General features: G+C 35.5%; 1 protein-coding gene across 1 annotated transcript; it reads left to right on the forward strand.

The window, feature by feature from the left end:
• Positions 1-223: 223 nt before the first annotated feature.
• On the forward strand, positions 224-16,022 carry LOC139965704 (E3 ubiquitin-protein ligase RNF31-like). Its single transcript, XM_071968349.1, has 15 exons — positions 224-418; positions 2,599-2,945; positions 3,609-3,755; positions 4,456-4,905; positions 5,279-5,356; positions 6,029-6,226; positions 6,762-6,944; positions 7,373-7,471; positions 7,976-8,068; positions 8,891-9,005; positions 9,355-9,470; positions 11,012-11,128; positions 11,632-11,780; positions 13,005-13,173; positions 14,331-16,022. The coding sequence occupies exons 2-15, from the start codon at positions 2,664-2,666 to the stop codon at positions 14,364-14,366; spliced, it is 2,232 nt and encodes a 743-aa protein (XP_071824450.1). The 5' UTR covers positions 224-418; positions 2,599-2,663; the 3' UTR covers positions 14,367-16,022.
• The last annotated feature ends 19 nt before the right edge of the window (positions 16,023-16,041 follow it).

Genomic DNA, 16,041 nt, shown 5'->3' on the forward strand with positions numbered 1-16,041 from the left:
CGAGGTGCTCGGGCTCATATCCCAAATGTTTACTTTTCATAATAATACTGCATAAAAACAACAAGTGATGATGCTTTCGGTTCGTACGTGCATTCCAGTAGAAGTAACTACTTCATAAAAGCCATTAATTCCGTCTGTAAATTTGTTTGAACAAGTTCCTGTTGAGTTTGGTTCGTCATCGTTTAGTCTGAAGTTCAAGCTCACGCGCACTGTATTACTGCAGTCACCGTGGTAGAATCATCTGCATATGTCTTTCATAAATTGTGTATAGTTTTGCAAGACAAGTGTATATTATTTCACAAGCTCTGGTTGTCGCGAACAAACTAATGCACGATAGTCTGAAGGGGAAAAGTTAGATTCTGACAAATGATAGTGTTTCAAATGGAACCAGGATATTTGTTAAAACTTTTGGCTTCAGGCAAGTTTGAATATTCCATCTTTTCATATGTTGCGACAATATGAATTTTAATGTAAGGGATATTTCTTCAAGGTCATTGCTTAAGACAACAATGTGGTGATGGTTCTAATGACATTATCATTGATTAGTGTTATCGCAGGAGACAAAATGAACTGTAAGATCACCTATCAATAACTTGTGTCATTGGGTTTCGTGGTGGTAGAAACGAATTGTGAAAACTTTGAAAACAAGTAAACATGTTAAAAGGCCGGAAGGAAAAATGTCTGTAACTTCGTGCTTGACTTTGAAGAACACGGAACTATAGTGGGTACGAGTTACCGTACACCACCATAGAGTATAATACGCAGGACAACGGTTTGTGTTTATAGTCAGATACATTGACAACACGACAACACAAAATGTCTATAAAATTAAACAATGGGTACTAAAACACCATAAAGTAACCATGTTTTCTTTTCCTCGGCTGGTTAGTACTGGAAAAGAGACACATTTTAACTAGATTAAGGACTGTGTAACCTCATACAACTTTTGACCCGAAAAGGCAATTAACTTGGTGATAGCATATGAGAACATTCAACAGTAACATGAAGTTTGCACAACATTTCGAAGCGTTGACCGTTATTGACTTCAAGTGATCAGCAATTAAAGGTTCTTGCACTAATGCCAGGGACGTAACTACAGGGGGAGGGGTGGGGGAGTGTCTCACCTAGCAATAATTGGTTAAGTTTCACTAGTTGGAAGATCGGTGGTCAAAAACACGAAAGTTGGAAAATTTTATCTATGCAACATATCTCACTCGCCCTCTTGACAGGATCATTCTGATTTTTGAGCCAATAATATTAGGTTTTTTTCTCATATACGGCGTTCGATTTAGTACCTTTGCATATTTCTAAGTGCCCAATAGCATACTTAATGTACAAATAATTTACAACACACTCGTATTATGATGCGGTACGGCACGGGCCCCTCCTTAAGAATCGACCCACTTAGAAAATGATTATTCTAAGTGTGATATTATGATTCTACAACCCCCCCCCCCCAATCACAAGACCCTAGCAAGTTCATGCGTGCTTTATGTAGGTGTTTGTATGGTTACAAGGTTTTTAACCTGTGTCATGTGTTTCACGACACTTTCACTTCTGTTGAGCTCTAATCACATTTGGACGCCACAGGACACAAACTCTTCATTATACTCACAATAGTGTAGCAAGTATGCATGTAATTCAAGCTTTCCAATTTGAGCAAGCAGGTTTACAGAGTTTGAACCATGTTGGTGCAGACTCACCCGAAAATGTGCGTATACAATGGTCTCACCGCAATTGCTAACTGAATTACCAAAAATCACGGAGGTACAACACCCAATTCCCAGGCATACACCAAAGTTTGATTCCACGGTTTAGCAGAAGTATGCTTACCATTTGTTTAACCTTAAAAAGAACTTACGTCAAAAAATCAAGTTGTTTATTTAACTATTTTACCTAAAAAATTGTGGCATAGTATTACAACTTTTCTCTTAACATTTTAATCGTACACACACATGGAATCATAAGTTTAAATGTCGCTAGTTTAACACATGAAAGGAAAGCCTACAACGAACAGATATAAATATCAATCGAAGGAAAACTTGAGTTGGTCTCACTAAGTCTTGGCCCCCACATTCATTCAAATTACGTTTAGTATCTTTCGTCCAGACCAGAGTCATTTGAGGTCATGAAAAATACAATTTTTAAAACCTTGTAACCAGTCTCTCAGGAAGGCAAACTAGGATATATCAATCTTTGAATCTGGATGTCCTAAGCAAGCAATATTAAGTATGAGGACCATCGTGTCTTTAGTCAAAATCAGAAAACCTTGTAAAGAAAGTATAGGTAACTTTGAATGGTTGGCGCATACTTAGTAAAGTTGCTCAATTGTGTGTACTGCAGATGTAGAAGGTCGTCGGACGTCAAAGATTCAAGACATGTTTGATTGCTCAAAAATCGACAGGTTCCATCATCGTACCTCGATGCAGTTTTTCATTTCGGGTTTAAAATGTGTAACAATTATCTTCGGGCATTTAATGTGATTATCTATCGTATAACGTATGATCGTATGTAAATTATAGGGATAAGGGTTATAGATTACATTTTGTAATTTAAAGCTGTTTTATGGCTTCAATAAACTTCGTCCGATTATTTCAGTGTTGCTTTCAGTTTAATGGCGGTATGTGAATGGTGATTTGAATTGATCGTAACTGTTCGTAAGTATGGAGGCATTCAAGTCGTGGAGCGGTCTGCATGGCCGAACAGATATAAACACCAGCTGCACAGAAGATGAGGAAGATATCTACAATGAGAGTTCAAAGGGAAGGTCGTCTGTGATCCTAATGCTAAAAGAGAAACTGGTATTGGCCCTTGAGAAAAGCCAAGGTAACATCAAGCCATGTCAGAGCCTTATTGAGGAACTTGCCTACATCGATGAACCTCTTCGAGTGAAATGCGCTAATGGTGTTGTTCTAGACTTCATATCAAAGAATTCAAACTTACAAGTGAGTACATATTGCATTTTCAATTCTTATACAATTTAGAAGAAAGTTTTCTTATTATTCTAAAATGTGGCACGGTATATGAAGAAGTAAGAGATGACGGGAGCCAGTAATTGACAACTATAAATCTGCACCACATGAGCTAAACAATTGGATAACACTAATATATTGAATGTGTAAAAAGCCAAAGAATTGATTGCCAAATCGTTTATAAATACCTTTATCAATAGAAAAATGTTTCGCAAGTTTAGTAAACATGAACAAATGTTAACTCGCCTAGCCATATGCAAATGTGCCCCTATATTTGCCAAAATATGATTAGAAGTTTTAATAAAATAACTATAGCGATTAGCATACTGGGGTATTTATGGAAGTAACATGGTTAGTTACTGTAGCTAGTTCAATGCCAATGTTCAGACCATTTTGTATTCGACCCATTGTTCATTTGTCCAATGTTGATGTCTGTCCATTTGTCTAGTTTAAATGTGTCCTTAACCTGATTTCATATCAGTTTGCTTGTGAAGGAGATCCGGCTGGGATCGAAACGTCTTGCCCTGTAACTTATACATTACTTACACATATTTTTAGCAGTATAGATAACAGTTTGTGCCCTCTTTAAAATATAAAGTATGTCAACCCACGTGTCAAAATATTTTGTTTTCACAGGAAAAGAGTAAAGTTAACGTTATTTCCGCTGGAGTGGATGTTCTTGTCAAGTATGGAGTCAATTTACTGAAAACAAACAAACATCCAAGTTGGAGGGCCATCAATATGTATAATAGCACATTTGCACACAAAGTGATGCCCCTGCAGGTAAGCGACAATAAATATGCACCATTACAGTTGTCAAGTTATACAAAATGTTGAATTGACACCCAACCTTTTAAAGTTAAGTATCAACAAACATGTATGTACAAATGATGTTCACTTTAGTGCGGAGTTATGGATGAAGGGCGTGAATCCTGCTATTATATAGCCCATAATCAATTGCCGTTCTAGATTGGAGTTTGTGATGAAATATGCCTCGTTATGGATTAATTGCTTGAGGTTACAGGTAAATGATTATATCATAGCTTGCCAATTCAGACGGGTGTTTGCTACATAATTTCTATCTTCAAAAATTAAGTTAGATAAACTCAAACTAAATTATAATTATTTCATCAATTTAAACCCTCATCACGTTAATGGCACATCATAAATATGTCAAAGATCATAAACCAAAGCTTTCAGATGATAAGTATAGTATAGCGGTGAGAGAAGATGAGATTATATCGACGGGTTACACGTTATGGATTGGGTTAGGTGTCATCTTTGAGGACTTCCTTTAGTATAAGCCTATGTTATTGAGCAAATTAACGATAACACTGGGAGCCCACGGAGTCAAACTCCGACTCATATTATGTAATAACACATCATGAACTCCACTGGTAAATGCATTTCATATATTTTGAGTTTCAATTTCGAAAGAAGTGAAATCGTTGTCTCTCTTGTTGATATTTTCTGGTATCTACAGGGATACGATGAGGTTTTGGCTTCAATTGGATACGCAGGTCGTAATCGAACTAGCTATCATTTCCCAGATTCCTGCGAAACTGTAAATCTGAAAAGAGTCTCTGAGGTTACAGCAGATCTCTTGGTTCTACAAAGGGAATTCTCCCAGTACTTTAATCAGACTCACGTCAACGGAGAGCGTTTTCTAAATAACTTCTTGAATTCCGACAAAACCTCTCGTTCAACTGATCTGGATATAACTCGGTATCTCGACCAAGTAGGACTTGATGACCCCAACAAGAAATCTTGCTTCATCTGTGGTGAAGAAAACATATCAGTCCATTGCATAACCTGTTCGGAATGTTTTTGCGATGAATGTGATTCCAGATACCACCGTACATCTATCCGGTCAAGTCATGACAGAAAAAAGATTGGACCATTTAACATAAATTCCTCGCAAGGCGGTTTCGTTGTAAGCGTATTCTACTCCCTAATATAATAACTGGTTGCAATGTACATATAATTAGTTCAACTGTTTTTGTTTTTTTTACAAATATTTAGATATCCTTTCTGTAATCATAGATCATAATTACTCAGCACCATTTGGTTTAGTTAATTAACATACGTTATTTACGTTACGAAATAATATTTATTATAATGACTATATATGATGCTGGACATACAAAGTATGTATTTCAAGCAGGCGAAGAGGGAAGAGAACCTGTTTACTGTCAATGATGGAATCAATTGTACGGTCTCTTCCAGAGTCTTTAATATATCAAATCAGTTTTAGACTAAAACTGTGACTATTTTTATGTAATGTTTTTTACATTCTAATGTTTCAGATAAGTCTTGAAAGTAGTCCCGAGGATGCCATTGAAAGGATTGAAATGAGCATTGTACATGAATCGAAAAAGAAAGAGGTGTAATGATAAATGTATTTAATATATGATAGTAATACGAAACTACATATTGTTTCTTTCATATTGAGAAGCATTGAACAATCTATAACAGAACTTAAACTTGCCACATTCAGCTTCGTTCTAATCGACAGAAATAAGGCAAGAAAAAAACATGCGAAAAAGTGGAATGTTATATATTTCTATCGAATAGTATTTGCATGCAGGAAAATACAATAATAACAATGTCCTCGTTAAAACGAAAGAAAAAGCTGCATAGATGTTTTCACCTTATGTTAACTGATAATTAAAGATCCTGGTTAGCACCACTGGGGGGTATATACCATCGACAGTGGTAAAAAAATATGTAATGGAACTGATTTGTTTGTTGCTTGATGTTTGTTCACTGGTGAGCTGTGAGAGCACGAACTTGTCCGTTTAATACTTCTACATCAGATGTAAAAATGTTAAATATTTCCACTTCACATGTAGAAATGTTAGTGTTGAAACGAGCTGTTAAATCAATTATTGCAAAGTATCGAACCAGATTTTAGCTTTTGGTTTCTCTTAAAATTAAGAAGTCGTGGGTTGAAACAGAGTGTGCTGATACTGCTAATTAAGTTGAGTTAAGTTTCCCTTGAACCTTTAAATACTACATATTTTGTCTTACTTTGATTTCATTCTTATTCACTTCAGTTAATTCGAAGAGTTTTAATGTCTAAAGAAAACATAAAAAAGGCTGCTATGGACACATTCTTCTATCTTAGGTATGAAGAACAACATGGGCTGAAAGACTGCATGGAAGCAGTGAAATCATCTGGAGGGAATCTAGCAAGGGCTAAAAACTTCTTTAAAGATTGTGCTATTTGCTTTGAAACTTTTGCTATGAGCCAGGTATAGGAATCATTCCTTTCTTTAAAAATTTATATTCCTTCTTATTAGTATATAGAGTCTCAAGCTATTAAGGCAACCTGAATTGATGTTTAGGGATTGTATGTATTTAGATCCTACTGCAAGCAGGAACTCGCGAAGAAGCCCCATTAGCTTATCAAAGCCACAAGCTGACCAAAGTCAGTCTCTTAGATTCATATTTAACGTCCATGAGTATGAATTGTCAATTGTCAACAACTCTGTAACTGGACGGCATACATTAATCTTGGAGTGACTCGAACTCGAGACCTTATGATTGGAAGGCACCGGCGTTAACCACTGAGCTAACACTGAGCTAACACATATTCATAGAACTGTCTCAGACTTATTAAAAAGATGTGAGCTCAGCTAGGATATAAAACATTTCATACGTCCGTCTATACTACAATTAATTATTATGTGCATTCTTATTTTAGTATAATATTATTATATCTAGCTTGGAGAGACATAATTCAATTACAACGCATGACATTATTATGTTTATCCTTTATCAAAACAGCTCATTGGGACTCCATTCTGCCAGTGCCATATCTGTACTGAATGCTTCACTAAATACTTTACAATACTGTCCCAAACCACACAATGCATGTACAAATTTGCTTGTCCATCTTGCAATGAGCCTAATCTTGAGGCCAGTTCCGATGAGGAATTTCAAGATTATTTTGCGTTACTGGGAATGGTGGTAAGTTGCATCTTGGAACTATAAATTAAAATATAACATTTTATGTTACAATTCTGCCTATTTACATAAAGTGTAACCATAGTAATCTTCAATATTGCATGTGTGTATTTTATGAGGTGGGAGTCGTTTAGTTTAAGAGTTAAAGTTATATAAAAGCAGCACTCTTCTATGATTTGAATAACTGTTTTGTTTTTAGGGCGGGCGTAATAGGGGTAAAGTGGGGATGAGGTGACAGATGGGAGATGTGGTTGTATAAATGAAAACTAAGGTTTGATTGACTCAATATTTTGCAAGCTGAGTTGAACTGTATCTCCTTGTTAGGCTGAAAGTCATTAATATGTGACATTGAGTAGAAACGGATACACTTAATGCTGCATTTCGTTTAGTATGTACCATTGAACTTCTCTTTGTCGATTAATTGTTTTCAGTTGCAACATCATCTGAATCCTGTAGACTTTGAATTATACCAAGAAAAGCTTGTGACTTGGGGTTTGATAAAGGACGAGAACTTTCGCTGGTGTGCAAATGTAAGCCTACATATCCTCAAGCAACCAAACCAAACCAAGTGCTTAAATATTCAAAAAAGTTATTAAATGTACATATATTAATATGCTTGAAAGGTTTATTTTAGAGTCACAATTCCTTAACGGATAGATTGGAAAAGTTTAAAATCTTTCAATATTTGGTGTGCATTTGGTAAATGATCTTTCCTTGTAACACCATGAAGGTGTGTTCAAAGAGATAAAAAAAAGTGGTGAAATAAGATCTGAGTTTCTTTTCTCGTAAAATGTTACTTTTAATTTCATGGATCGTAGGGTAGAATTTATAACATCATGATTTATTTTCAACGCACATTTTAAATTTCAAGCATTTATCATCATATTGCTCTTAGATATGATTGGCTCAAATCAACTAATGTGACACAGACACAACGAAAAAAATTAGGGATATGTAATGTTTGCTAGGAAATGTGTTTTCCTTAATTAATTAACCCTGCAGTTGTTTTCAAATATTATTTTCTTCTATAACAGGGATGCACTAGTGGATTTATAAATGAAAGGCGTGATCTTAAAATCCAGTGCACAAATTGTAGAAAGTTCCAGTGCTTCAATTGCAAAAAAACGGTAAGTTCTGCCTGACTGAAAAGAATATATGTCCATTGAACTACCTCTTTTTCCTTTGATAATGTTGTAAACTTTACAATCAGAATTGTTCATACGGTTGACTTATATCATTTTAATGTTTCATGTAACCATTTTCTACAAAAGTATTTGGTGCCATTTTTATGCTTCAGATAACCATACATTTGCAATCTTGATGAAGTGCATGAGAGTCCATCATAATATCAAAATACACGTAAACATGGCATCTCAAGAAAAGGACACAATGGTTAGCTCAATAAATGGTATATGGGTGCCCAACAGTGATAAAAAGCATCATAGAAGTTGAGTGAAGGTCAATTGTCATTTGAAGACAACTTTATAATGAAAAGAAACCCTTTTCAAAGTTGGTATCTCAAAGAGAGAACGAAGGATAAATCGTAAACAATTGAACGTAAGGTCCCTCAAAGGACCAACAAGGCCTATATGACAAACCCTCTTGAACATTTTCTTGATACCTCTAAAATGGAAACTTCAGATGTTAGGTCATCGAAACGTCAGTTTCTTTTTAATTCTGGTGATTTAAAGAACTTTGCGATTGTGAGTTTCATTGTTCAGCTCAAGCATTATTTGATTTAGCACAGATTAATATGTTTTGAGGATATTTTAACCAATTCACGATAAGGTAATATTTGATGGAACTAAGAACATGGAAAACGTGTGCCCTCTATAGTGAGAATTCCATTAAACCAGGGAAAACTTGAACTAGGTTTCCTGTTTTATGTTACAGGTATGTTATGTTTAAAGTTTAGGGAGATCTTGAACTTCCTCTGTTTATTTGAACAGTGGCAGGAACAGCATGATGGCATATCATGTAAAGAGTTTGAACGCTGGAAGAGAGACAACGACTCAGAGTTTCAAGCCCAAGGCTTAGCTGCACATCTCAAAGAAAATGGAATAAGTATGTGTTTCTGAAACTTACGTCTGGAAGAAGTGTTAGTTATTTGCTGCACAATTGTCAGACAAATGTTCTCATTGATTGGCTCAAACGTTATTATGTTCAAATGTTCAAACGATGTTGGTAGAGAAAATGAACATTGATAACATAGTCATATATACATTAAATCATCTGACTAGTTACTGTCATCTGATGACAGAAAGGATATATTGTCAAGATTGTCAGCACCAACAGGCTATCTCTCTGTAATTAAATTAATAATATGTGTTAGTTATACTGGATGACAATGCAAAGGCGTTGGCATATTGATTGCTTTCTAGTCATCAATGTTTCACAATTTTCTGTTACTCAGATTGTCCCAACTGCAAGATGCGCTACGAACTTGCTAAAGGTGGATGTATACACTTCAAGTGCGCCCAATGCATGCATGAGTTCTGCTGTGGCTGTAATCTGCCATTCCTGAAATATGTAAGCATGAACAAATATCAAACTAAAGTCATAATAAAAATAATAGGGTGGTTGGAATTTGATATTTTAGCATATTTAGCACAAAAAGAAATCGTTGATATCGTGTTGGCGTTTCTTGTGTGTATATGTGACACCACTTGTAAACACCGTAACTTAAGAAAAGTACTTAATTGGTTGAATGAATTTCATAGTTGTTGTGTGGATCCATATGTGTGAGTGCAAGAATTATTTTTGGTTTGCAAGGAAGTAAAAGGTTGCTTGAAGTCAGCAGATATCAAAGTATGAAAACTATGTTAGCACTCAACTCCAAAATGAAAGATTAAAAGATCTTCATATTTTTAAGCAAATTCACTACGCTAAGTACAAACAGCCTATGATATATGTATGTAATACAGAGGTTAATTGAGGTCAAAGTATGAAAATGTTGTGAACACAATAACTCCACTACTCAGACTTGAATGAGTTGAGATCATCTTAGTGAGTACAAATACCCCTGTGCTTTTGAGGTCAATGTTCATTAAAAGTTATCTAGTCTGGAAACCTTGCAAACACAAAACTTCAGAGGCAATTCCTTACAGAACTTGTTACCCCTTATCTAAACCATCTTAGTAAGTACTTGAGACTTTGTGCATATTATGGAGGTCATAAGTCATATGTGGTTGGTAAAGCCTGAAACTTTGTATATGTAATAAGTTCAAAATTAAAGATGGAATGAATTTCCAGTGCTGTATGCAGATGACATTCAATGAGTACAAGAAGACTTGTGCATCATAAGTACAGTAGGTCAAATATCATTTGAGTTCAACAGATGTCAATGTCTGAAAGCCTACTAAACACAATTACTTCAAATGCAGGAACTCCATGCCTTTGTGGGTAGGTCCACCTCAGTGCAAGAAGCCCATTGCATTTTGTGGAGGTCGAGTTCAAAAGAGGTCAATACAATAACTGCCAAAGTATACAAAGCTCACATGAGGTGTGTGGCAAGGAATCACTGGGTTTCTTGTCTTGCTTTCTGGTTTCTAAACAGAGGGAAACTACTAGCCCTGTAGAACCTTAGGATATCCCCGCTCTAGGTAATGGATGATCGTAACTGTTAACCGAATACATTCATTAACAATGGTGATCAATATTGAGCTTCTGGAATCATCTGGCCTTGCCTCTGACAATTGTTGAGTCCCATAATACCTAACTGTGATGAGTTTGCAAGGAATTCCCAACCTTCCTACTGGACAACATATGAAGTTATAGACATGCTCATCCACTGTCTTTAAGTATCAAATATTTTGTGCCGTTTCCCCATGATTGATCAAGAACTAAAGATCATTTTTAAAAGTAAAATGTGGGGTCAAATTACCACTTAACTGTAAAGTTTTTTTTAATATTGACCTGAAACTTGGCACCTAGAAGTTGCTGATAGCTTTCCAAGTACATTCCTGGAGGTTTGCTCTCTCCAACATACTCGCAGCGGTGTGTTCAAATGGACAATAATGTCCCAGTGAGAAAATATGTTAAAAATAAACGGTATATGTTGTTCTATGCAGCCAAAGTGTAGGAAATTTCCAAGCTGTCAGGGGAAGGGTCTTCATGCTCATCACCCCAGGAACTGTCTGTATCACCTCAGAGACCAAGAATGTGATACTCTACAGAAACTACTCCAGGTAAGCCGTCATGGGTCTGGTCTCTGTATGCTCTCCAGTCTCCGCTCCCATTACATATACAAACATGAGTGGACTTTTTACAATACTCTGATCTTGAGATAAAAAGACCCTTCTAACAATGAGAGGGTTTTCCAGTGTTTGGAGGAAACAGGTGAAATTTTTCTAATTAAAGAAAGTATGGCACTTCCAAGGAACCTATTTATCGAGTCGGGTGCAGGGTGGCAAGAATGCTGGCCTACTTGGAAAGAACTTGTACGAAGTCACCCTCTGTACGACGCACCAACCACGGCGGGCAGTTGGAATAATTTTTTTTATTAAATCACAAGGTTGATATAATATGCAACAGATGCTAAAGAGCGCGAGAGCGATTGGCCAAGGTTAAGGCGTATTGCTTGTATCCAGAGAAATGTCACAATGTAAACATTTGTCTTCCCAAATTCTTCCGTATCGAATTTTCATGAACTTTTTAGGCTTTTTGTTAATTGTTTGTGTTGTATTGATAGGCTAATGGTGTAGAATACAACATAGCCAATGTTGCAGCTACTCTACTAGAGGAAGATGGCTGTCCAGTCAAGGAGCAACGAGAAGGCCCAGATGGTTTGGTAGACGTTACTTGTGGAAGAGAGTTAATAGCTGCAGCCAGACTCTGCGTGTAAGATTTGCTTTACTTTCTTTCAATTATTTAAACAGTGACATTAGTCCAACATTCCTAAATATTCAATTCAACTTAACTAACTGTAATTTTGTAGATTAAGTAGACATCAGCACACATAGAAAGGCAAGCATACAAATAAACGATCAACGTTGAACTGATAATTAAATTATTATGAAATTGCTCCAACAGAAATCCTCAATTGAAAGCTGTTTGTTACTTTGCATCAGTTGTTCTGCACTGCAGCATAAATCATTTGTAGAAATGCATAGAAACTCCCTAAAATGATTAGAAAGATTTTCAACAAAACAATCATTTTACTGAACGAAAAGTTTCCTGAATGTAACCCAATAACATCAGCTGTATCAGCAATATGAAGATGTTACTGGTGCATTCGGTGAAATCCAGTATATTGTTTATACTTTAATCTTGTGAAGAAAGTATTAACGTGAGTTGTTACAATCTTCTTTAGGTTAAACACACACTATGCTACTTACATGGTGTACTTAACATGAAATCACAACTTTTTGGATAAATTAGACATTGAGATCCATGACAGTCTTTTAGTTTTTGCACTTTTGAATTCATGAACACGATTTTAACAGTCAGAGTTTCCTTATACTTTTTCTTTCTGGCTAGTTATCATCCACTACAGGACACAAGTTTGGCTGTCTTTTGAAACAACAGTCTATGTCTCTCATTTTAGTCTGGAATTTGGTGAATTTTGAGGGCACTCTTTTGATAGACACAACAAATAAATGACAATACAGACAGTTTGCGCACCCTTTCCAGAAAGAATTGGGCCATTAGCCTAAACATATTTTCACCACCTATCCGGTCTGATACTAATACAAAAGTTATTATGATTGTCATCTGTATTGAATTGTTACCTTATGTATTTTAGTATGCATATCATATGTGATCTTGCCTGAACCGGAAGTTCGCAGTCAAAGTTCTTTTCCAACGTAGAATATTGACTGAAAGGAACATCCCGAAATTAAATCCACCGATCATACTTAGTTGATTTATTTTTTATAGAATTTTTACTACTAAGCAAGAAAAACAAGGTTTTTTAATATAAGGATCGACTTTGATATTAACATTGAGAAGTCAATCGCTTCTTGTTATCCTGTATATGTTGCATGCTAGGACATATGGACAAGACAACATACATAGTTTGTTACAACAGTTATATGATTATTGTGTGATATTTAACTTCCATAGGACTCACTACAAGGAATATCTAGTTAGTTTAATCAACCAAAGTAAAATAGATCCAGCCGATATTTTAACAGCAGATGAATTAGGAGCAGCACTAATGAGAGATGGGCAAAATATTCCTGGAAAACAAGTAGGTGAACCAGATAAAGCTTATCGTGAAAGATTAAGACAGGTGAGTTTGCAATATTCTACATTATTTGTGAAAATGGCAATTTTAAGACCAGAAAATAGTGTTTACAAAATTGGTGGACAGATTTTCCAGTTGTAACGGCTCAACTTTTGACCTGATCATGTGTTGCCCTCCCGATAAAAGCATGCATTTAACTTTTTAAATGCAAATTTATGAAGTTATTCTTTACGTTTGGAAGTATTATGTCAATTGTTATCCAAATGTTCCGAGGAGCTGGTGCAGTTTATTTACCTAACGTAAACCGTTGGTAAGCTCTAACAAATTACTATTCAATACTTCATTGAAGTTCAGTCTTAGACCTCATTTGACAAGACGTAAGGGACATTAATAACAGATAAAACATATCGAACAGCAACCAGCAGAGTATGCATCGAGTTTGTGCATCTGTTACAAGGAATGAGAAGCAAGTTTTGTCTCATTTCTTCAGTCTTCACGTTGATTTCATTTGATATTTATGGGATTAAGTTTTTATTAACTAAAATATTCAGTAGTGCTTGTCACAGCAACACATAAGATTGGTCATAGTTTATAATGAACAACTACACTAGCCCTATGGAGGATACTAAGTGCTTCAGTATTGACTTGAAATGTGGTAATAAAATGAATTACCGTCAAACCCATGTAAACTTGTAGAAAATCTAGCATGCTATTAAAACCTGAGATCAAACACCTTTATAAGTTACTTTATAGTTAATTATAGATTTCAATATTATACAAATGGAAACTTGATGGCGAATTCTGAATAAATTTCTCCACCATCCCTCGTCTATCTACTCTCTCCCTCTCCCCCCCCCCCCCTCCCCTAACGCCTTCTCCTTTGCATAAGGCAACATCAAAGTACAATCTACTCAATTTCCTTAAGCGACCCCTCCCCCAACTGTAATAAAACCGTTCATCCTCCCTGAAGTACACACTCCTAGATGTCAAAGATGGTTATACCATGTCGTATTCAATACTTCTGGTACAAATGTTACATCTCAGAGTCATCATGTTGTGTTCTTAAGGGATTACAGCGGATGCTAACAAACCGTTCAGTGACAATATATTTTGGACACAGTTATATAAGTAAATGTATTTTTTCTTTCAACGAATGAGTATAAGACATCTCACTTATCAACAAATGCACTCTTTCCCCACAGCTCCTCAAAACACAGATACCACTTCATTCGGAATGAGACCGAATAGGGGGCAGCAAACAGATTGAGACCAAGAAGGGGGCAGCAAACATATTGTGAGAAGAGGAGACAAACCTGAGAGAGAGAGGGGACAACCTTTCATACATATAAAGTATAGTCGTTCAATGCAGACGTTTCCCGAAATCTCTCACAAAATGTTCTTCACAAATGTTGTGATTCATGACAATGTGAGGAATATTTTGTTTTAACAGCTTTAGTGTCTTATTTGTTTACATGTTTACACAATTTCGAAAAACTCTTCCCATAAGTTGATTTTTTTCTCTTTCAGCAAGAAATTAAAAAAAAATAACAACACTCTCATTAGAGTAAATTTAAAGTATGTTGTGCTCAAAAAGATAAAATATTAAACTTTGTCATACTCTGCTGCAGTTTTGCATTGGAACAATTAAGAGAGCTGCTGAATCTAAAGAGAAGTATACAACTGCATCATGAATGATTCATACAAACTTTGACAAAACTTACGAACAAGAGTACTCAAAAATTTACACAGTCAAGATAATAGTAGGAAATAGAGGTACCTTATTAAGCAATAAAGATTTAATTATACCTACCGGACAAAGAAACTTTGCATGGCATTGCTAAATTAATGTTAACTTTGTGGCTAAACATTTTGTTACCACACTTAAGATCAATGACAATATATAGATATTGAGAAGCCTGAAGATTTTATCTTCATCCATTGATAGGACAGTATACCTCATCTTAGTAGGTCAGATACACGACTCAAAATCGAAATCACAAGTATTATTGACTTCGTTATGCATTTCTAAGTCAAAACTTACTTTAAGAGAACAGACTGATAATGGAAAAACTTTCTTAAGGTACTGTGCATTTTATCAAATATTCTTTTTGAGAGCAATTCTATTGAAATGTCTTATTAAAATTGCTGGTATTTTCATTGCGTGTTCTACATCCGAGCTCCAAGTAACTTCTCTAGAATGTTAGTGTTCTCTGTAAGTATCATGCGATGTATAATAACTTGGTTTAATTTATCTTACAACTTACGACTTTACATTGTGAAAATGAACTTGAACAGGGTCAAAAGTTCCTTATACTTTCTCGTTGTCGTTTTGATTGTTTCATCTTTAAAGCGAAGCATTTTCACCTTTTCTTTCATACATAGGTTACACAGACCTGATACCCCCCCCCCCCCCCTTCCATGTGTTCTACTTTTTTGAGCATTTCTCTTTGATCCCCGTATATGTTTAGATAATTCTGTTTCGAATTATCTAAACTTAAATTATCTCATATCAGCATGTCGTCATTGTAACAAACCCAAGGCAGGTAACTGTGTAAAGAAGAAGTAATAGGCCATAGGGTTACAGTACAGTTGCCTTCTGATTGTCGTACTACACGTTCGTGCGTGAAACTCATATATGAAATTTTATCAGCTTTTTTTTTCGATGAGTGAGGGTATATAGACATATCTAAGAGATAAACAATTAATATACTTTAAACACAGTTCATCAGAGCACATATACCACTTCACGCGGAAGGAATCTAAGTAATTAAGATATTGTATAGGCCCTAAGTGGTGAGAAAGATCTGGAACAGATGCAAGGCTTTCGTGTACATGCATTAATCTTTATAGAACGTTCAAACATAACAAGTACAAATAGAAAAGCTTAAAAGACATATTTTCGAGGGATTTTTT

Source organism: Apostichopus japonicus, chromosome 3, assembly GCF_037975245.1.
Source record: "Apostichopus japonicus isolate 1M-3 chromosome 3, ASM3797524v1, whole genome shotgun sequence".
In the NCBI taxonomy this organism is placed as follows: domain Eukaryota; kingdom Metazoa; phylum Echinodermata; class Holothuroidea; order Aspidochirotida; family Stichopodidae; genus Apostichopus; species Apostichopus japonicus.

Excerpts from the sequence above, each read along its gene's own strand:
- LOC139965704 (XM_071968349.1), top strand. The coding sequence starts at position 2,664 with ATGGAGGCATTCAAGTCGTGGAGCGGTCTGCATGGCCGAACAGATATA. Across the intron at positions 9,006-9,354 it reads TCTCAAAGAAAATGGAATAA|ATTGTCCCAACTGCAAGATG; the intron begins GTATGTGTTTCT and ends TCTGTTACTCAG. Across the intron at positions 11,781-13,004 it reads GCTGCAGCCAGACTCTGCGT|GACTCACTACAAGGAATATC; the intron begins GTAAGATTTGCT and ends TAACTTCCATAG.